At 46.1% G+C, this 22,641-nt stretch overlaps 1 protein-coding gene and 1 pseudogene across 4 annotated transcripts in view; one reads left to right on the top strand and one right to left on the bottom strand.

Moving 5' to 3' along the window:
- Positions 1-22,641, bottom strand: part of SHROOM4 (shroom family member 4) — a 221,970-nt gene that overhangs the window by 36,623 nt on the left and 162,706 nt on the right. For 2 of the 4 annotated variants that reach the window (XM_044234583.1, XM_044234586.1), the window contains 2 exons: positions 9,806-9,940; positions 4,220-6,695 (listed from right to left, as the gene is read on the bottom strand). In XM_044234583.1, the coding sequence (XP_044090518.1) occupies positions 4,220-6,695; positions 9,806-9,940 (2,611 nt within the window). Of the gene's footprint in view, positions 1-4,219; positions 6,696-9,805; positions 9,941-14,344; positions 14,368-15,015; positions 15,404-22,641 lie in introns of those variants that run through there. The other 2 variants (XM_044234585.1, XM_044234584.1) reach the window with 2 other exon arrangements.
- On the top strand, positions 21,473-21,572 carry LOC122897807 (annotated as a pseudogene).

Below are 22,641 nucleotides of genomic sequence, written 5' to 3'. Positions count from 1 at the left end.
GTCACCTCTCTGAATCTCAGCTTCCTATCTGGCAAAGACTGTGCTATCAAGCTTTGCCAGCTTCCCAGGAATGAGAACAAAGTGGGATGTGCACAGAGGATTCCTAACAGCACTCAGCATGTAGGAGGCTGTAGATGTTAGAAGCCATGGAAAAGATGAGGTTTACAGCTTTCCCAAGACCAGAGTGGTCCCTGCCTGTACCTGTCATGTTAGAGCAGCTCTGACAACTTGTTAGACTTCAGGCTCTGCCTCGATGCCCTTCTGAGATGCCCTCAAAGACACTATTACTCATTCAGTCACAGCGGGAGCCAGGATTTCCTGTCCATGCCCTGTGGAAAATGCTCAGTAATAGCAGTGGCCAAACCAAAGTCCTGTCCCAATTCACAGCCTCCTTCTCAGCTACTCAGCATATCACCTTCCTTTTTTTCCCCTTGAGCTACTTAGGTTGCCATAAATTGCCTGCCCTCTTTGAACCAACAAGGGAGTTATCCCCATGGCTTGTTGCATTTGGGGATGGCCTGCCGCCCCCTTTGGAAGTCATATGGCCTGAAGGCATCCCGCCATGCTGGAGAAGGCCTGGGCCTTTTCTGTCAGCTTATGGAGAGGCAGTATAGCCCAATGAGGAGCTTGGTTTCTGAAGCTAGAGGACATGGATTCAAATCCCATACCTGCCCTACACTAGCTGGGTGACGCCAAGTACCCAGCTGCTCTTTAGCCGACTTCCCCCAGCTATTTCACAGACAGATCATCATAATAACAGGACCTATTTCCCGACTGCTTTGAGGACTAACTTAGTACCTGGTGCACTGTGGCTACTCAAATGTTAGTTGCTATGATGCTGTCCAAGTTTGGGCTTTGCCACTTGCTAGATGGGTGACCTCTCTGAGCCTCAGCTTCCCTGGCTATAAAGTGGGGATCCTATTACAGCTTATCTCTTACAACTGGTCATTTGAACTGGGGTGTCCTATCCCATAGTGTCAGTTTTCCCTCTGTCTGGGGTTTGTATGTATTTGTGGTCAGGTGGCAGGGGTAGAAATGGGCAGGAAGTGGCTCCATGCATCTGAAAGTCTAGTGTCTAAGCAAACCTGCTGAGCTGGTCTAACAGGCACTGGGAGCCCAACGTGTCCCCCCTCCTTCAGAGTACAAAATGAGAGGCATGGTGTGGGCATACCTGCTGCTGCCAACCGCTGTAACCTGCAGCTTTCACCTCCTTCCCTTATGGAGTTACTAGCTCTGGGCTGCCACTTCCGCAAGCCATCATCTCCTTTCTCCCAGCTTCAGCCCCCTTTCTCCACTGTCTACCTGCAGGACCTTCTTTCAGCAAGCATTTCAAGCTAAGCGAAAATCTCCCTTGATTTTAGGAGAAAATAACTCACACTTCAAAGATGATTACTATCCAGTAGTTACTGTTCTAAGGATTTTACACATTTCATCATTTAATCCTCATAACCAACTTATGAAGTAGGTATTGTTACCTGTGGGTTTTTTTTTTTTTTCAGGTGGAAAGCTGGGGGATTTGAACACAGGCAGTCTGATTCCCACATCAGTGCCCTTTAACGATTATTTTACATTTCCTCTCCTCTTTGCTTCAACATTTCATTATAAATATTTTCAGGCATACAAAAAAGTTGAACAAGTTTATACAATTACCCATAAATCTACCACTTAGATTTAACAATTAATACTTCACTAAGACTACCTCATCCCATCCCTATTCACCCCTCTATGCATCCACCAATCCATCTTACCTTCTTGATGTATTTTAAAGAAAGTGACAACTTTATCCCTGAAAATTTGAAAACATGAAGGAAACAGAAAGATTTCTTGACAAATTAGCAATGCTCACTCAAGAAGAAACAGGTGACCAAAATGACCTCTATCTAGTAAAGAAATGGAATTTGTAGTTTAAAATCTTTCCACAAAGAAAACTCCAGGTCCTGATGGCTTTGATGATACATTCTATTGAACGCTTAAGGGAGAAATAATACCAATTGTACGCAAACTCTTCTTGAAGATGGAAGAGGAGGGGCCACCTCCCAATGTATTTGTTAAGGCTGGCATGTCATGAAAACCAGACAAGGGCAATATAAGAAAACTCCAGACTAAAATCTCTGATTAACATAAACACAAAAATCCTTAACAAAATATTTGCAAATCAGATCTAGTAACATATAAAAAGGGTACTATGTCATGACCAAGTAGGATTTAATCTGGCAATGCTATCTGGTTCTTAGTTCAAAAATCAATCAATTATCATTCACCATATCAGTTAAGTAAAACAGAAAACTATAGGACCATTTCAGTAGATATAGAAAAAGTTTTTTTTTAAGATTTTATTTATTTATTTGACAGAGAGAGAGATCACAAGTAAGCAGAGAGGCAGGCAGAGAGAAAGAGGGAAGTAGGCTCCCTGCTGAGCAGAGAGCCCGATGTGGGTCTCAATCCCAGGACCCTGGGATCATGACCTGAGCCGAAGGCAGAGGCTTTAAACCACTGAGCCACCCAGGCGCCCTAGACAGAGAAGTGTTTAAAAAAAAATGCAGGATCCACTCCTGATAAAGGTTCTCAGAAAACTAGATATGAAAAGGAACTTCCTCAACCTGCCAAAGGGCATCTAGGAAAAATGTATAGCTCACATCAAACTTAATAGAGCAAGATTAGGAACAAAGCAACACTAGCCACACTTACCACTTCTATGAAACAGTGTATTGGAGGTCCTAGATGGTGCAGTAAGGCCCCCCTCCCCTAGAAAAGGCATACACAATGGAAATGAAGGTAAAAACCAGCTTCATTTGCAGATGACATGATTGTCTATGTAGAAAATCTTTTAAAACCTACCACAAAGCTACCAGAACTAATAAGTGAGTTTTGCAAGGTTGCGGGGTACAAGGCCAACATACAGAATTAAATTGTATTTCCATATAGTATTAACAGTGAATTTGAACTTGCTATTAAGAAAACAATACTATTTACAATAGCATCAAAAACATGAAGTCCTAAGGATAAATAACAAAATACGTGCAACATTTGTATGCTGAACACTGTAGGTTGTATACATCAATATAGCTCAAAAATGTCAGCATACGTGTCATTAAATAAAGTTTGCTATTTGTTTATAATGTTTTTAGGCAAAATTTGCCTCCAGTGAAATGCACAAGAATGCATACACCTGTGTAACTCAAATGCTTACCAAAATACAGAACGTAATCACCATGTGACAAAGTTCCCTCAAGCCTTTTCCCACTCAGTCTCTGTGGCACCTTCCATAGGCAGCCACTGTTTTGAACCTGTTTCCCACTGAAGAGTTCTTCTAGAATGTTACATAAAAGGAATAGTATATGCTCTTTTGGTAAGGTTTTTTTCACCCTAAGGTACCCTTTTTCAAAGAACATGTCTATAGAAGTTTCATACACTGAATCATTCATAAGTGTCTGCCTATGCAATAGCAGTTCAACACAGGGAAGCCACAGGGCAGGAATGTGGTAGGGAGTCAGCAAGGACATAGGGGATTCTCTGAGAAATACCCTGGGGGATGGTAGTGGCCTGTGTTGGGGTGGTAGGCTATAACCAGGGTATAGCAACAACTAGTCTAGCCCTGGGTCTCTGACAAAGATAGGCTGGAGAAGGGCAGAAGATTATTCTTTAGGAAACCAGAGTGATCAAATCTCTAAAAGCAGAACCTGGGGGACATGTGCAAAGTTTGCAGCTCCAAGGAGTTTGTGAGCAGGAAATGGAAGGGAGTAAGTGCTACTTTCTGTCAGGCACTGGGCCTGTTTTGATCCTTTCAACTGATCTATGAGGCAGCCATTATATCTCTGCTCTTTAGAGATAATAGAGGTAATAAGACTTTTCTCAGGATTGGCCATTTTGTGAAGCAAAAATTCCCCTTTATGCCCTTTCAAAATCATGCGATTGCAAGTTTGGGTGGTTGCACAACTTGCTCAAGGTCATTCAGATACCCATTTTGACAGTCCGGATATAAATTCCGGTTCTGTCCATTTTGTAAAGAAAAAAAAGTTTATTTTCACCTAACTCTCAAGATGGGTTCACTGCAGTTGTGGTGGCTGAGTGGCTTGCCCAGGGTTATGAAGCCACCCTCTGGCAAAGCCAGGGTCTGTATGGTTTCCAGGGATGGTAAGGTGGTAAGTGTAAGGTCTCCCTCACTTTCTCCTCACCAAGAGAGTAAGGAAGCAAACCCATCCTAGAACCAAGGCCTCACCTGCACTGTGGGCTTCCTGGGTTTCCAGGTGGTGCCAGGCGCCAGGCTGATGTCCTCAGGGCCACCGTGCTGGGGGTTATGATAGCACGCTGCACACCGGATGCACTGGTGGTGGTGGCATCGACAGCTGTAGCAGTTGGGCATCATGTTTCTCTTCCTCAGAGCTGGGCAGAGCTCTCCAGGACAATAAATGCAAGGGTCATGGACTACGGCTCCCTGGATGCCGCAGGAGTAAGAGCAGGTCCTGCGGTACTCAAAATCACTGCAGTGCAGTGGCTTGCAGCACATGGATTGTTCTAGACCTTTGCTTGCAAAACATTCGGAGTAGGTGGGAGTTTCTGACTGAAGGGGTGACAGGGAATGATACGATTGCTCTGGAGCACGATATGGCTGGTCTGCGGAATGGTAGGACTGGTCCATCGGATGGCGCCTCAGTTCCCTGTAGCTGGAGCTCATTGGCTGGAAGTTTTGGTCTATAGGTTTTGGTCTCTGGGTAAAAGTCTTACTGCTGTGAGTGGTTAAACCTGGCAAATGAGATGCAGAGAAGGATTTGCTGCTCTCTTCAAAGAACTTTCTTCTGTCTGCGAAGGGCAAGAGGATGGCTTCCTCCCCAGCTTGGGTAGCAGAAGCCTTCAATTCCTTGCTGTCACCTGGGTTAGAAGGGCCTTCCATGGCTAGTGCCATATGTGGCTGCAGGTTGTGCTCTGGAGACCACCGCCAGTGACCTCCACGGACTCTGCGGTGAACACTTGTTTTCTCAGAGTCTGACGAGGAGGGCTCAGATGCTTTCCACCAGGTGTTCAGGCCCACAGAGGGCTGGCCAGGCCTCTGGGAAGGGCTTATTTGTCCCTCCAAGCCTGTCGATTCATGGCTCTCTGGGGCTTGGCTGAGGCACTCTGAAGACTGAGCCCTGAGGATCATGCTCTTGTTGAAGAGCTTATCTCTGGGGCTAGGTGGTTTTTTACATGAGGACAGAAGAGATGAGTTAGAGGCAGGAAGTGGAGTACTTTCTAGGGGCTCCTCAGTCTCCTCTACAGACTCCTTAGTGTCACACAACTGTGACAAGGGGTTCTTGCTTTTCTGGAGCTGGGCCTTCCTCCTCTGGATTTCATTACGCAGATTGGTAGCAAAACGCTCACTCTTCCGCCGGTTTTGGATTGAGCGGCCCCGGGGTCCTCCATTCCGTCTACCACCCACCCGGCCACACTCCCCTTCTTCAGTGGCCTCTGTGCTGCCAGCTCCTTTAGTGGCTGAAGAACAGTCCCTGGCTTGTTGAACAAGGGAGCCAGAGGCAGAGGGCTGCTGGCTGGCTAGGTCAATGCCTGCTCGGCATGCTCTGTTTGGGTCCTGGAGACCTTTCTCTGGAGGGTGTCCATCAGCCTCTCTGTGTGGTGAACTGCTTGGGCTCTGATGCCCTGAACCCAAGGGCCTATCATCCAGTTGCCTGGTCTTTCTTTCTTTGCTGAGCTGGTCCTGGGCTCCTCCTGGAGGGGGACATGGACTTATCTTCCCTGTGTGGCTGCTATGCAAAGGTGACAGAGTCCACTCATGGCCATCTTGCCCAGCTGGGAGCTCTGTGCCCTTGCTGCCCCTGGCATCAAGGTGCACATGCTGTAAGTGGGATGCCAGCAGCTGTTCTGGGGCACTGTGGCGATGCCCGGTGAGTCCTGTGAGGTGTGGAAGGCTGCCAAAAGAAGAAGTCTTAGCTAGCTCTGCCGAAGCTTTGTTGAGCTGGCTGGAATCTATGCTGGAAGCTTTATCATACACTTTTGGGAATCCGACAGCTTTGGCTGAGGCCTCCATCAGTAGATGTTCAGGGTCCTGCTGGCTGGATTCAGAAACTTGGCTGAGCTCACAGTTCTGCTGGCCCTCATTTGCCACTTGGTCTTGCCCACTGAGGCAGCAGAACCTGCTAGGGTTCCTTGGGGATAGCATGGTGTCTAAGCTCACTTTCTCCTTCTGCTGCGAGGAGTCCCCAGGCTCAGATGCCCTGCGCTGCTCTCCATTGAGGAGCTGGGCTCTGGAGGCCTGCAGACTATCTCGCCTCACTGGAGGCTGTGGTGGGCCTCTGGCAGCCTTGGCAGGCCCTGAGTGGTGGGCCTCCTGTGGGCGGGATGACAGCTGGGAGCTGGGAGTCAGGGGGCCCCCGGTGGTTCGCCGGCTACCTCCTGAGGTCTCGGCCACGCTTGGCCGGCTATTAGGGGCTTTTGTTGGCCCGGGGCCTTGCGTGAGGCAATCTGCAGAGCCCGGCTCCTCTGGCCTGAGGGAAAGGGCGCAGTCAGAGGCATTCGAGCTGGCCGAGAAGGAGCTATAAGCTGAGTCGCGCTGGTTGGGGTACATGTTCTGATCTATGGGCAAGAGGTGGCCCTCGTAGGTAGCTTGGCCTGGTTGCTCCAGGCTCTCCATGCTGCCGATGGAGCTACTTTTCTCAGTGCTGCAGTGGCGGGAGAGTGGGCACCACTGCACACACACGTCACTGTAAGACACAGGGCACACTAGTTAGTCAGGCAGATGACCAGATCCCTTTCCCACCTTGGCCAGCCCTGCCAGGGGAAAAGGCAGAATAACCCAGAGGCACCAGGCCACAAATAAGAAGGGGATCAGGCCAGAAAGGAAGGAAGGGAAACAGGGAAAGATATGAACACAAGAGCACCACAGAGATGTGGTAAAAATGGGAGAAAAGACAGCATAAGGGAGCAAGAGAGGGCAAGACAAGATCCCGAAGACTAAAAGTTTAAGAACTCCACTGGGGCTTATGTTCCGTTTCCCTGCTGCCAGTGAGTCTAGAATTGCTTTTGGCCTCTCACTATCCTTAGGGAGTCAGCATGTGGCTCTCTGCCAGGACAGACAATCATAGAATATTAGTATCAGAGAGTGGGCTCTAAAGGGTTGATTCAATTTCAGCCAGCCCATTTTGTAAATCAGTGGCTGCTGAGTTTGGGTGCATGTCAGGGAGTACAGGGAGGGCTTGTCCAAACACAGGTTCCTAGGCCCCATCCCCCCAACCCCCCCGCCAGTGCTACAACTGAGTGCATCCTGAGAATTTGTCCTTCTAACAAGTTCCCAGGTGAGGCTGGTACTCTTTGCTGCTCCAGAGACCATACTACTGAGAACGGCTGGAGTGAAGCAAGCCCTTGCAAAAGGAAGTGATTCCGAGGAGGTGATTTTTCTCATGATCACCCAGCTGTGGCTCATGATCCAGACAGGGCCAGAATTTCGGCAACCCCCTGTTCTCTGCTCGATACTAATAAGTCTGACCATTTACCAAAGGGCCTACATTGTGCCAGGCACTTTATAATGTCTCATATCAAAATGAAGGGGAGACATTATTATCCCCACCTTACAGTCAAGAAAATAAGCTTAGCGAGGTAAACTGACTGGCTCATGAAAGTGCTAAAGAGGCAGAGCTGGAATTTGAACCCAAGCCTCTGTGAGTCCAATGTCTTAGTTCTTCTGCTATACTATTTGTTAAATGGGACAAATAAGGGGCACGTGGGTGGCTCAGTCAGTTAAGCATCTGTCTTTGGCCCAGGTCATGATCACAGAGTCCTGGGATTCAAGCCCTGTGTTGGGTTCCCTGCTCAGTGGGGAGTTTGCTTCTCCCTCTGCCCTTCTCCCTGCTCGTGTTCTCTCTCTCTCAAATAAATAAAGTCTTTAAAAATGGGACTAATAATAATGTCTGTATCAGAAGATTGCTTTGTGGGTGAAATCAGTTAATAAATGTAAAGCTCTTCCATATCCATTCGTCCATTGAAGGGCATCTTGGTTCTTTCCACAGTTTGGTGACCGTGGCCATTGCTGCTATAAACATGGGGGTACAGATGGCCCTTCTTTTCACTACATCTGTATCTTTGGGGTAAATACCCAGTAGTGCAATGGCAGGGTCATAGGGAAGCTCTATTTTTAATTTCTTGAGGAATCTCCACACTGTTCTCCAAAGTGGCTGCACCAACATGCATTCCCACCAATAGTGGAAGAGGGTTCCCCTTTCTCCACATCCCCTCCAACACATGTTGTTTCTTGTCTTGCTAATTTTGGCCATTCTAACTGGTGTAAGGTGATATCTCAATGAGGTTTTAATTTGAATCTCCCTGATGGCTAGTGATAATGAACATTTTTTCATGTGTCTGATAGCCATTTGTATTTCTTGATTGGAGAAGTGTCTGTTCATATCTTCTGCCCATTTTTTGATATGATTATCTGTTTTGTGTGTGTTGAGTTTGAGAAGTTCTTTATAGATCCTGGAGATCAACCTTTTGTCTGTACTGTCATTTTCAAGTAAAGCTCTTGTCACAGCCCAGGCACCTAGAAGAGGTTCAGTACATGGTAGCTGCTGTTCTTTTGCTTTTTGTTTTAACTGCTATTGTTATCAGTGCCCTCTGTACCACTAGTGTTGACATGAGATTTGCCACCTACCCATCCCTTCCTCAACCCCACAGCAAAGCCAAACCAGGGAGACCTAGGAAGGGACTGGGAGCAAAGACAATCTTGAATTTTAAGTACCATTTCCCATAAACAAAGCCAACGTGAGCCAAGTCATGCCAGTAACTCCCTATGACTAGAACCCCAGAGGTCACAGACTGTTCTCAGAAAGGCCACAGTTCAGAAAGCAAGAACTGAGCAGTGGCAGGGGCCCACAAGACCTCAGATCAGCCTTTCTTAATCCTTGCTCCCTTTTCACCCTTTAGCCACTCTGCTCACTTGACCTCTGGGCTAAGAATCCATCGATTCCTTGTTGGCAAGGGAATCTTCCACCCACCCTACCGCCTTTCCTGCTGCAAATAACCACACCCCTACTCAAACAGGAGTCAAGCTCAGAATATGCTTCAGTGTATTCTTCCAGAACAAAACTGCCTCCACCTCTGCATGGAGCCCTTGTCTTCTGATGCCAAATAAAGTCACTGACTGGGGAAACTCAGTGCATGGCTTCTCTGAGCCTCAATACCAGAAATTCCTCCTGAGAGGGAAGATCTTACTGTGGAAGGGAAAGGTCAGCTTTGTTCACTCTGAGTTTTTGCAGAAAGAGTACTCTGTCTCTTCTGGGCTGTTGTTTTCACAACAGGCAATACCAGGACACTAAATTGAGAGATCCTCATGGCAAGTAGACTCTGTCATTCAGGGAGGTGCCCAGTCTGAAGGCTTTGGCTCTGTGACAGAGCTGATGAACTCTGGATGAGATCACCAGTGAGTCACTGTAGCTAGAGAAGAGGACCAGAACTGAGCTCCGGTTCCCTCCTGCATTTAGAGACTGGAGTGGGGGTGGGCGAGATGTGGAAGAATCAAGGGAAAATACATCAAAGGAGCAGCCACTGAAGTAGGATGAAAAGCAAGAGAGTGTGGTGTTTTGCAAGCCACATGAAGTAAGTATTTCAAGGAAATATTTTCTAGAAGGAAAGGGACTGTCCCAAAGTCAAAGAGATTCAGCAGTAAGTAGCCAAGGCCTAGAACCCGGGGCTACAGAATCCCACTCCATTTTCCATTATAGCACTCTAGACTCTGCCATCCAATAGGCACTAGAGCAGAAAAGGGGAATGGCCAGGTTGTCTACCCTCCAGCTCATCTTGAGGGGTAGGGTTCTAGACTCACCTCGTGTTGCAGCCGGAATGCCAGGACAAGCTGAAGGCTTCAGAAGGGAAATGCATGGTGGTGGCCGCTTCAGGGCATCCCTCCAGCAGCTTGGCCACATGCCATGAGTGCGGCCTACTGACAGGGGCGTTTCTCCTACAGCAAGAAAGGGACAGGAAGTCAGCTTAGGGAACCAGAGCTGAAATCACTTCCCATGCAGCTTCCGCCCCCACCCCCTCTTTCCCTTAAATGAAGTAGAACATCTTGCAAGGAGCTGATATAGGAATCTTAGTGGCCCTCCTCAGCTCCCAGCTTTCAAATTCCTTTCATCATCAGGGCGAGGTGTGGCTATACAGAATGTTGGCTTCCCTGGGTTGTTTTGCTTGTGGGTGTATCCCAAGCACAAACAACAGTGCTAGACACCACAGTAGATGCTCAGTAAGTATCTGTGGAAGAAATGAGTATTACTGCCCAGTAAACACTGAGCTACCCCAAGTTTTCTTGGGGAAAAAATCAGTCTGGTCAGTCTTCTCATTTCTCTCTAAGAAAAGAAGAGGCAAGTGATTAGGAAGTTCAAACAAGTCAACAAGAGGCTGCAAATCCTCCTATTTTCACTTGTTCATTTGATAAGCATTTGTTGTATGTACCAACTGTGCACAGCTCTGGGGACACCAAGATGAATGAAACATGGTCTCTGCCCTTGAGAGCTTACAGATGAGTGAGAGTGAGAAAGCTAATACAAATAAAACCTGACGAAGGCCCTGAAAGAGAAGGATAAGATAGGGACAGAGGTGAAATGCCTGCATTTGTTGGCAAAGGTGGTCAGGCAAGGAACCCCAGCTCCTGCCAGGGAATATAGCACAGAGTGGTGAAGGTGCAGGGCGAGGCTGACAGAGGAGACTGGCTGCTCAGCCCAGCAAGGGTACCTAAAGGGAAACAGGTTCGAGGCCAAGGCCCAGGATGTAATCACAGGGTCTGTCTGGTGCTGGAGGCTGCTGCCATACTCTTGCACTGACCAGCTTAGACAAGACCCATTCCTCTCCTCTTGTATATTCCCCATGAAGAGATGTCGCCCTTGCAAGTGGGGGCAGAATGACATGGGGGAAGAGCAGAGCACATGTGGGACATGGGTCGTGCCAGAAGATTAGGAGAAGACTGATGAGGTAGAGGAGGGAGAGGCAGAAAGCAAGGAAGCAAGCAAGAAAGAGACAGATGGCAGAAGGACCAGGTGGATGATAGAGATAAGAATGAGAGAGGATTGGGGCGCCTGGGTGTCTTACTCGGTTAAGAGTCTGTCTTTGGACTCTGAAAAACAATCTGAGGGGTTTGAAGTGGCGAGGGGGTGGGAGGTTGGGGTACCAGGTGGTGGGTATTATAGAGGGCACGGCTTGCATGGAGCACTGGGTGTGGTGAAAAAATAATGAATAATGTTTTTCTGAAAATAAATAAATTGAAAAAAAATGAACAAAAAAAAAAAAGAAAAAAAAAAGAGTCTGTCTTTGGCTCAGGTCATGATTCTAGGGTCCTGGGATCGAGTGCCACATTGGACTCCCTGATCAGCAGTGAGTCTGTCTCTCCTTCTTCGTCTGCCCTTCTGCCTGCTTGTGCTCTCTCTCAAAAAAATAAATAAAAATCTAAAAAAAAAAAAAAGAGTGAGAGAGGATACCAAGACAAACAAATGACAGAAAGGGAGAAAACTGAGATTATAGAGAAATCTGAGATTATAGAGAAATACATAGTAAAGGGAAATGGGTGATAGAGAGAGAGATGAATGACAGAGTAAGAGAAAAGAATGACAAATAAGGAGATGAGAGAGGGGGAGAGAGAGCGGACAGCTTTTTTACTGATTTATGCAACCATTTACTGTGGCTCCATACTAGACACTGAGGGTACAGAGTTGACTAGGATAAGGGGCCCTGTTTTTTGTTTTTTTTTTTTTTTAGATTTTATTTATTTGACAGACAGATCACAAGTAGGCAGAGGGGCAGGCAGAGAGAGAGGAGGAAGCAGGCTCCCTGCGGAGCAGAAAGCCCGATGCGGGGCTCGATCCCAGGACCCTGAGATCACGACCTGAGCCGAAGGCAGAGGCTTAACCCACTGAGCCACCCAGGCGCCCCAGGGGCCCTGTTTTGAACAATCTTGTTATCTAGTGAGATAAATCAGCTCTCTACCTCCCAGGAGCAGTAGTGGATAGACTTAAACTAGATTCCATCCTAGCTGGGAATGCCCCTCCCTGCTGTGGAAACACAGAAAATCCCAGCAGTGCAAGGCTTTAGAGGCCCAAGGCCTAAAAAAGTAGTCCTGAGGAGAATGGCCTTGCTGGGGTAAACGTGGGTTGAGTGGTAACAGGCCAGACACAGACAAGGAGGTGTGAGAGGAAGGGCAAGGGAAGCTGTTTGTCAAAGGTCAGGAATCAGAGCCTCAGGTCAGCAGCACTGGCTAAGATTTATGGGCAGGAAAGCCAAACGAGGCCTCCGCTATTAACTATAGTGTTCTATTATGGGTTTCAGAGTACTCATCAGGGAGGCTCGAGGCACAAGAAGACCTTCGCAGAAGAGGAGGTGGGGTGCCTGTTCCAGAGTCTCATGCACAAAGCCATGACACTAGAAGTCTTTCCAGCTACTATTACCTGGTAGTCACTCATTAACAACTGTGTATAAAGCAGATCATGGAAGTAATATGAACCATGTGTGTGATTACTATGTACTATGCTTCTAGGCACTGAGGGAGGATACAGTAGAGAACAGGGTACCTTTCTTATTTGGGGCCCTTCTTCTATATCCAGGATTTCTAAAGTTTTTCTGAGTCCAGGGTTTAACATCTGGGTGGTTAGCCTTGATACCACCTTCTCCCCAACCATCTAATCCTTCCCTGAGTTCTACTGAGTATTCTTTTATATCTTTCTGGATTCTCTCTCTCTCTCTCTCTCTCATTTTCACTGAGACTATTTCACATAATCACACTTCTCCTCCACAGAACCTGCCACCAACCCCTTCTGGTCTAGTCCAGGCCCTTAACACTTTATATCCATAATAGTGTGTCAGTCTGCCAGCCAGTCTCCCCTTATCCCACCTCCAGTCATTGCTTTTACTTTTTAAAGATTTTATTTATTTATTTGAGAGGGAGAAAGAGAGAAAGCATGAGTGGGGGTGCAGAGAGAAGAAGGGCAGACTCCCAGCTGAGCAGGGAGCCCAGTGTAGATCTCAATCCCAGGATCCCGGGATCATGACCTGAGCTGAAGGCAGACACTTAACCGACTGAGCCACCCAGTTGCCCCTCCAGTCATTGCTTTTAAGATTACACTGTGTCAAACACCAATTGAATTGTGGCATTCATCTATTCAAGAATCTTTACTGGCTCCCTATTTCTTACCCTGTTCCGCAGCAAATAGAAACTGGATCTGACTTTCAAGGTCGTCTATAAGATAGCTTTACCCATCCAGCCCACTCTTCCATGGCTGTGCTCCAATCATGGCCTGAAACCAATTTTGTGTCTTTGCTGTTGGTTTCTCAACAGAATCTAGCACAGGCTCTGGAGATGGAGCACCTTGGTTTGAATTCCAGCCCCGCCACTTAGGAGCTCTGTTGGTTACATAGTGACTTCACTTCTCAAGAGCTCTAGTTTCTACTGCAGTTAAATGGGAGATAAAATAACTAATTTGTGCAGTTGTAAAGAAAAAATGAGACAATTCATGTCAGTTGCTTAGAACACAGTCTGGTAAGTCCTCAACCAATTGTAGATATTATTCTAACTGTCTCCTTTTCCTGGGATCCCCCTCTCATTTTGTCAATCTGAATCCCACCTGTTCTTCCAGGTGCTGCTCAAGTACTGTGTCCTCCCGGGTGCTTGTCCTTAGTAATTGAGTCCTCACAATTTACCAATAATAATATGATGCTTTTATATGGCTTATCATCATTTCATCCCACCAACTGTATTAGGTCAGTAAGCAAGAAGACAGACACAAGTAGACAGATCTTTTTCATATCCTAACTCTATCACTTTGGATGTGTGATTCTACACAAATCACTTAAGCCATTTGAGCTTCGATTTTCTTATCTGAGAAAGGGAACAATAGTCCTTACTTGGCTAGGTTATTGTGAGGATTAAAGATAATATTCTCAAAGCATCTGGGACAGCCTGATGCATAACAAGCAGTCAACAAATAATACATAGTCTCTAACAAGGGTTATCAGCTCAGATTTGTCCTTCTCGATGGTTCAAGAATACTCCCACTGGGTTTGTCTAACCAATGTCAAGGTTCTGCTACACCACTCCCTTGCCACACTTTGAAACATAGCTTGCAAAGGTCCCTACTCTCTAGAGTTTCTCCAAGAGTAGGAAACAATCCAAAAGGAGACAGAAGCAAGGCAATAGGGACTTTGGGACCATGGGAACAAAACCCCAAACACGGGGGAGAAAAATCCTAGCAGAGGAACTACAGCTAGAGCTGGGGCCTTGTAGTGCTAGTTTGGGAAAGGAGAGGAAACTATCTACAGGGTCTGATACTTGGTCTAGTATTACTCCTAAACATCCCTGTACTTGGAGACAGTCCATACTTACATTCCACTGCTAGCTGTGTGACCTTGGGCAAGTCACTTCCCTGAACTGTAGATTCTTTATCTGTAAAATGAGGAAGATAACTATTCTTTACTCATGAGTTGTAGCCTGGATTAAATGTGATCACATGTGTGAAATCACTGACATACCATGAACTTAAAAAGAAAAAAAGAACAGGTAACAGAAAGCTGAACTGCTTTGCCAGCTTCAGAAAACTGAAATTGCTTTGGCATGAAGATGAGGCTTAGAACCTCCAGTCCTTTCTAGGATACCGCATGACCCCTCCTCCCCAAAGAGGGTCCTGTCTCAACGAGCTGGTATATCTGAGGCTCCTCTTGGCTCTTTCCACAAGAAGCAGTCAGAAAAGGAAAGTCCCAGTGGTCCTAGATTTAAACCATACCCCCTTTAGGCAGTGGGGAAGATGGATGAAGAGAAATAAGCAGAGAGGCAAGAAAATGCCAACCACCAAACATGCAGCTCCAGGCCTAGGCATGGAAGGAATGACATCAGGGGCCTGCCCTTTCTCCCATGCTTGGCTCAGACATTGTCATTAGTACATACCCAACCATTCATTGTCCCAAAGTTCCTTCCTTAGGAAACAAAGAAAGGGATATTGAAGAAAGAAAGCTGAAGTGGGGAGAGGGGCAGCAGCCATGACTACCCGCAGTACCTACCATGGAACTTGTCCCTCGTGGGGAGATGGATTAGGAGAAAGCTGGGTATCCAATCAGCTCAGGTGCCAAAGGAGCCCTCCAGCCAGACCCCAGGGCTCCTTCCTGCAGGCTGGATCTTCCCTTAGCTGAGACCCGTCTGCCTTCCTTTTAAGACCTCCTGAGATCATGGGCCATCATCCCCAGCTCCTGAGTGTGATCCAAGGGCCTCAGGCACAGTCAGGTCCCAGTTCCAAGAACAGAGAGGAGTAGCATTGAAGGCAAGGTATGGTCACCAACCGTTGGACCTAGATGTGGCCACAACTGTAGGGACCGAAAGCCAGTGTCAGAGAGCAGGACTGAAGGAGTGAAGATGCTGCTCCAGAAACCAGCCAGCACCCTGGTGGCAAAGGGAAGGATGAAAGGCAGTTCCAGCAGCATAAACAGCCCCCCTGTTCCCTACTCCAGCCTCCTCTGGGTCCTGGCCCACCCCCTTCCACAGCTCAGGGGCCAATAAGGAAGCTGGGCCCCCAGCCACTGCTAGAACTCAGGAAAGGAGCAAGGAAATGATGTTTGGGAAAGATAAAGCGAGTGTCTAAAAAGAATTTTTAAAAATACACGTAAGTGAGAGAGAAAAATACCCCAGACACATACACTTAAAAGAATTCCTGTGCTTCCTGAACCAAGCTGACCCCACCCAGCCATCTCTGTAGGTCTGCTGGGCCCCAGAAAAGGGAAGCCCAGATCAGCCAAGGCTAGCAGCCTCCAGGTCCAGAAGAGCAAGTAGGAAGGACTACTGCTTATTTTACATAGCTGGGAGCAAGTGACCTAGAGATTTTCCAAGGAGAAGGTTCTGTTGAGGCAGAAAGACTTATAAAGCAGTCTGGGTCATATTTTATAGGGTCTGCACTTCCTATGAGCACCTGAGCCAATCCAGGGAAAACCTTATTTTGCGGCAGAGACCCCAACTCCAGAATAGTGGTGCTTGGAGTCAGCATCTCTGGCTCTGCTGTGAATTTGCTCGAACTTCTGACAACTCATTCCTCCTCTCTGAGCTTCTGTTTCCTCTCTGCAAAACAAAATGTTGACTCCATTGAAACAAACGACCCTTCCAGCTAAACATGCTCTGATGTAATAGTCCTGGGCCCCAGGCTGGGGCTTCAGATGACGTCCTCACTGACATGTGTGATAGCCAGAAACCAGAGCAGCCGCACGTGAGTTTCTTGTATATCCCAAGCCCCAAGTCAGGCATCAGAGTTTTATTTCTCTCAGGGATTTAGAGTTGGGGGTTGCCCTTTGTAATATTCCTAATCCCCATTCCAGTTTCCCTTGGCCTCTGGTCCAAAGTCCAGCAATTTCTGGCCCAAGAGGGGACAAGAAGCATGCCCATGCTATTCCTCTCTGGGGAAATTGTTCCTGGAGCCTCTTCCCCTCTCTTCCGTCTGTACCATCTGGGGAAGTCTGGGTTGACTTTTGTCTACTCCGCAAAAGGCTGGTGCCATCCAAAGAAGCCCATAGGCCTCCCTTTGGTAGTTAGTACTGTATAGGGAAAGGCTGGGGATTTTATGGGCATATCAATCTGGCTTGGAGTCTCAGCTTCACTACTCACTCCTGGTTTGGACTTGGGCATGTCACAGGGCTTCCATTTTCTTACCCACTGGCATTCAATAATTGGCACCTGCTGTTAATGTTATCTTCTACCCCAAATAATAACGGGCAAAAGTACTGTTAATAGCAAGAAAAACAACTTTTTTAATCCAAATGAAGATGAAAGAGAAAGGACTAGTTAAAAGAAGGTCCAAAACCAATGGTTACCAGAGGGGAGGTGGGTGAAATAGGAGATCGGGATTCAGGAGTGCACTTGTTGGGATGAGCACCAGGAGTTATATGGAAGCATTGAATGGCTATATAGTACACCTGCAACTAATTTAACACTGTATCTACACTGGAATTGAATACAAAACTTAATAAAAAATTTTTGGAAAAAAAAAAAGATTCAAAGGCCAAACCTTGTACTTGGATACTCAGAGCTTCTCAAACTTTAGTGGGCATACTAATAGCCTGGCCATCCTGTTAAAATGCAGATTCTGAGTCAGTAGGTCTAGAGTAGGCTCCAGATTTGATTTTCTCACAAGCTCTACAGTAATGCTGCTGCCAGTGGTGTGATCACCATTCTTTACAATGCATAATACGGTACCATTAATGGTACACTACAGGATAACCCCTGGTCTGAAAAAGCAGCAGGATAAACAGTCTCTTCTCCTGTCATTACTCAGGCCTCAGTGCCAGGCCTCCCCAATCTTCCGGTCATCAAGTGCCTTCCTCCTTCCACTCAGCAACCCAGCAAAAAACAGTGTGATTCCCTGATGAGGCCTGCCGATCCTCACTTCCTAACAAAATAAAGAAGAAGGAGTTTGATGGCAGTCTGGCCTTTTCAGTACCCAGGTGAGGTTGAGGAAATTATAACGAGAGGTGCAATCATGTTTGTGAGACTTCCTGAGGTAGGGGAGGTGGGGAGGGCAGGTGAGCTAGGGAGTGACCAGATGAGGTGAGAGGATGGGCAGGTAGGCACAGATAGCTTATACTTGAAAAATCCATAGGCAAAGGAAGATAAAAGAGGAACACAAGCCATTTGGCCAATTTGAGATTTGGGAAAGAAGCTGGGGGAGGGGTTGGGGGTGAAAGGGGGATCCTCTCCCTTAGCAGGGCTGAGTTCCAGATTACATGACCAAGTATAACCTCCTATGTTTGGGGGAAGGTAAAAATGACTGCTTCCTTTTTTTTTTATTAAGATTTCATTTATTTATGTGGCGGGGGGGGGAGAGAGAGAGAGGCAGAGGAAGAGGCAGACTCCCTGCTGAGCAAGGAACCTGATGTGGGACTTGATCCCAGGACCCTGGGACCATGACCCGAGCTGAAGGCAGATGCTTAACCAACTGAGCCACCGAGGCATCCCAAGATGACTGCTTCTTTTCCAAGCACTCAGAAAATAAGAACTTGGCATAGCTGCAAGAGGAGGATGGGCACATGCAGGTGAAAGTGGCAGATAAGCCAGAAGCTAGCTCCCAGAAGAGCCCTCTGATAAAAACTTCTGAGAGATGAGGAGATGGAGGCAGAAGAATTCTGGAATGAGTGCCCTAGTGGGCTGTCACCCCAGTATCTTCTGACAGCACTACCTGTCTCGGAGTCTGGCTTCTAGCAGACCTGTCAAGCAATATGTAGAGGCAAACAGAGAAAGAGAACAATGACTCTGCCCCAATCCAGAGCAAGAAGGAAAATATAGTCTGTGTTGCTGGGGATTGTGCTTAATCCAAGGTCTGGGCCATAATCTGTTGCAGGCTCTTTCCTCTTTTGAAAGTATTTAGATAAGGAGAAGTACAGAAGAGAGTCCTTGATTAGCTCTGTTTACTTTCTGTGGTTCTTCCAGCCTCCCCCTGAATATCACATTCCACCTGCCCCACACAAAGGAGGCCAAACCCATTCTGGACAGCTCAGCAGGAAGGGAAGCCTGCACACGGACCGGCAGACAGAACAATGCACAGCTTGTTTATCTGACAAAATAGGGGAAAAGCTGCTTGATCATCATGGAGGGATACAGAACTATGAAGGCCCACTCACATCCCACTGTTAGTGGCCGGGGGTGGGGGCCACAGGAAACATGTATACGTGTGTATGTATAATTTTAATGACAACTTTGACAACAGTGGCTTTCTTGTCAGTCTGGGGAAGTTATAATTTGGATCACCTGAAATGTGGGCATTTTATGTAGAAGGGCTTCGGTATTGTTCTGCCTCCCCACCTTCCCCCACCTCCTCCAACTTCCCCTCATTTCTCTGAATATTCAGGTCAAGTTCTTTCATATAAATCCACTGGATCACCCTCTCCACCCTCCATGCTGGGGTCCATCCATAGGCAAAAGGAAACCCAGGGTAGTGAAAAAGAAAGGGGATGCTGTGGTGGAGAGACTCCCTCAAATGCTGTGGTGTGTGTCAGGGGGTGCCTTTTGGCTCTTCATGCAGACAGTGATATTTCATCTGATTTGACCTTTTGTCTTCATGTATCCATTTTTCACATTGAAATCTTTAAAACATGGGGACACCTCTTTTTCTAAAGGCTGGAAAGAGGCAAACTGTGAATGATGCAGGAGAGCCTTCCAAATACTAAGTGGCTAAAAAATGCTTAGTACTTGAGAAACATAGTACTTAGAATTCTCTTTCAGAGTGGGCTGGAGAACATATTTTAGTTTTTCTCTGTATAGTCTAATAAGACATACCCATCATAGACTGCTTATTGTCAGTGATCCTAAAGGCAAGGTGGTTAACAGTGCATATTACACAGCTTCTAAAAGCAAGGGAAGCAAGTCAGGAATCTGAATAATGAAAGAGAGTTTTTCTCACTTTCCTGTTACAAAAGCTAAGAGTGCCCCACCAGAGGCCTGAAGGAGACTTCTGGAGAGCACACAGAGAAAATGACAACAGGTTTATATAGCACCATCTTCTGAGTCAGCTTCTGCTGTGATGCCCAATTTCCTAAACCAACACCCCCAGTGATAAAGAAGGTAGAGGATGTTTGTCCTTCAGCTCTGGTTTCTATTAGTAGTATTTGTAGTATCCTGTGGGAAGAAGGTTATGGGAATAATACAAAATTTCCTTTCTTCTCCCTTTAAGCCAAATATCTTCTTCCACTCAAACTCAGTATTAGAGATCCCTTTTCAGGGAGATGATGGAACCCACAGAGGTTTCCCCCAAAGTCAAGTCTCAAAGCCCTCAGAATTACTTCTGGCTACTCTTCAACTCACCCCCACTAGTAAGGCCATGAAGCCTTAGGACAATAGCCAACAATAGTGAATACCCCAGTAGAACAAAGAACACCCACTCACTCTGCTTTGAGCAAAGATGACAATGAGGAAGGGTCAATGTGCAGTGGACCTGGACTACAGTGAGCTAGGTGGACAGTAGTGGGAGATGAGGTTGCAAAAGTGCCAAGGCCAGGTCATTTTCAAAGGCCAAGGTAAGAAGCATACATTTAAATCTCAGTGCAGTGGAAAGTGAGTGGACATTGCTAATGTCCAAATGATCAAAATTTTATAAAGATCTCACCTGGCTGATGGATTTAGGTAGGACAAGAGTAGGAGCCAGGGAACCAGTTAAAAAGGCTCTTATAGGTAAGAGATCATGGTGGTTTTTTCTAGGGAGGAAGCAGTAGGGTAGAGAAAAGACGCTTGATTAGAGATGTCTCAAAGCGGTAGAGCTGGCAGGATTTGTTGATGGATTGAATGCGGAGAGTGAGGGAAAAGGAAGCCATGACATTTGGGTCATCTGGCATCTGTACCTTCTTAGCACAGAATTCGTTCCCGAAACTAAGTCATTAGTAGTGCTAAAAAAAAAAAAAATTGGCAGTCCTCACCATTCTTTTATTCAAACATTGATGGAGTTTCCATCTACATTTAAGGTGCATGGAAGGATACTATGGCACATGCCAAAATGAAGACTCAGTTTAAACTGGAGGAGACTGGAGAAGTCATGCCAAGTTTTGCATAAACAAGAGGGGAGAAAGCAGGAATATGCTGAATGAAGAATGTACAGTTTCTATAAGGCACACAGGAAGTAAAATTAAAATGACGGTGAGAATATGGCAGCCCATAAGTGTTAGGGTAAAGCATTTACTTTATATAACCCAAGAGGCAAGAGAGAGCCTTTGGAGACTCCAGGATAGGACAGCAACATGGTAAAAATCGGTGTGTGGGAAGGGTTATTCTGGTAGCCAAGTGTAGGACAAATTATGTGGATAAATAGTGAAAGCATAGAGAAGTAAGCAGGCTGGCACCACACATACAGTAAAAGGTAGAACTAGAGCAGGGCAGCGGAGGGGGGGCAGCCGAAGGGAAGGCTGGGAGGGAGGACATGAGAATTAGAATCAACAAGGTTGGACTACTAATTAAATATGAAGGAGAGAACGGGGTTAATGTGACCATGAAACATGTGGGAGAGCAGTGGTATCGCTCATCTAAATAGGGAAGTTGGAGCAGGAGCTGGGTTTGGGAGAAATATTTTATTTTTGACAGGAGTTTGTTCCATAGGCTGTCAAATTATGTAGATAGGCATGCCCAGCAAGAAGCTTAATGTCTGGGCTGCAGTGCTAGAAAGAGATTAGGGCAGGCTATGGACATGCAGTCATTATCCCGAGAGGAGGCAGTTGCTGCTGCATTAGATGTAACTGCCTGTGGTAAATGTGTACAAAGTGGGTAGGTGACAGGTCTCTACAGAACAGCTAGAGTTCAGGTGGGAGAAGAAGAAAAGCTGATCAAAGAGACACAACAATAAAGCCATTTTTCAAAGATATTGGCAATATGTATTTTTAAACTAAGTGTCCACCAAGTGGCACAGGCATTCTTACGCATTGCTAGGTAGGAAGGGATATGGGTACACGCTTGCTGGAGGGAAATGTAGTGTAGCAAGAGACATCAAAATGTTCCCACTGTGCTTGTTTCAGCCAACATACACTAAAATTGGAATGATATAGAGATTAGCATGGCCCCTGCAAAGGATGACATGCAAATTTATGAAGTACTCCACTTTTCTCCCCTGGAATTAGAAAACATTGTGGTTGCATAACTTTGTGAATATACTGACAATCACTGAATGACACACTTGAAAGTAATGAATTTTATGGTATGTGAATTACATCTGGTTTAAAAAATGTTCCTACCCTTTGATCCAGTCTTTCCACTCCTGGGATTCTATCCTAAGAGAGCAATTAGAGATGCACACATTGATTTATGTACATGAAGTGTCATCTACTGCAGGGATATTTATGATGCTAAAAACAGGAATATTCTAAGTGTCTGACATTTAGGAAGAGTTAAGTGAAGTATCGTACATCTACACGAAGGAAAAATAATCTACCATTAAAAACCATGTTTCTCCAGACTACTTAATGATCCTGGAAAAGGCTCACAATACAATGGTAAGCCAAAGAAAAAGTATATAAACCTGTATGTAGTACCAGCCCAATTCAAAAAATATATATGCATGTACCTATATATTCATGTACAATTATACACATATTAAAAGACTGAAAACAGGGGCACCTGGGTGGCTCAGTGGGTTAAGCCGCTGCCTTCGGCTCAGGTCATGATCCCAGGGTGTTCGGATGGAGCCCCACATCGGGCTGTCTGCTCTGCGGGGAGCCTGCTTCCTCTTCTCTCTCTCTCTGCCTACCTGTGATCTCTATCTGTCAAATAAATAAAATCTTTAAAAAAAATTAAAAAAAAAATAAAAGACTGAAAACAAATATACTAATATCTTCCCAGTAGGCATTTATCTCTATGTGGTGGAATTAAGGGTCATTCTTAATATTTCTTACACCTTCACAAAATTGCAAAGTTTTCTCTACACATGCATTATAGCTGAATGAGAAAAGGTTTTCAAAGAAAAAAGACACCATTCTACATGGAGATATCATTTACCCTGACAGTTGTTGGATATAACTGTCTGATACATTTAAGTTAGGAATCTGCAATTATACTTGTCATTTCACTTAACTATTTCAAACATCTAGATTTCGCCCTCAGGTAAATCAGCCTAGAGGTCACCAACTAGCAAAATGCTTCCCCAACAAATGCTTTGCTGCTTGGTAGTATATTCCTCT

This window comes from Neovison vison, chromosome X (genome assembly GCF_020171115.1).
Source record: "Neovison vison isolate M4711 chromosome X, ASM_NN_V1, whole genome shotgun sequence".
Classification (NCBI taxonomy): Eukaryota; Metazoa; Chordata; class Mammalia; order Carnivora; family Mustelidae; genus Neogale; species Neogale vison.
This window is presented reverse-complemented; position numbering and strand designations above follow the sequence as displayed.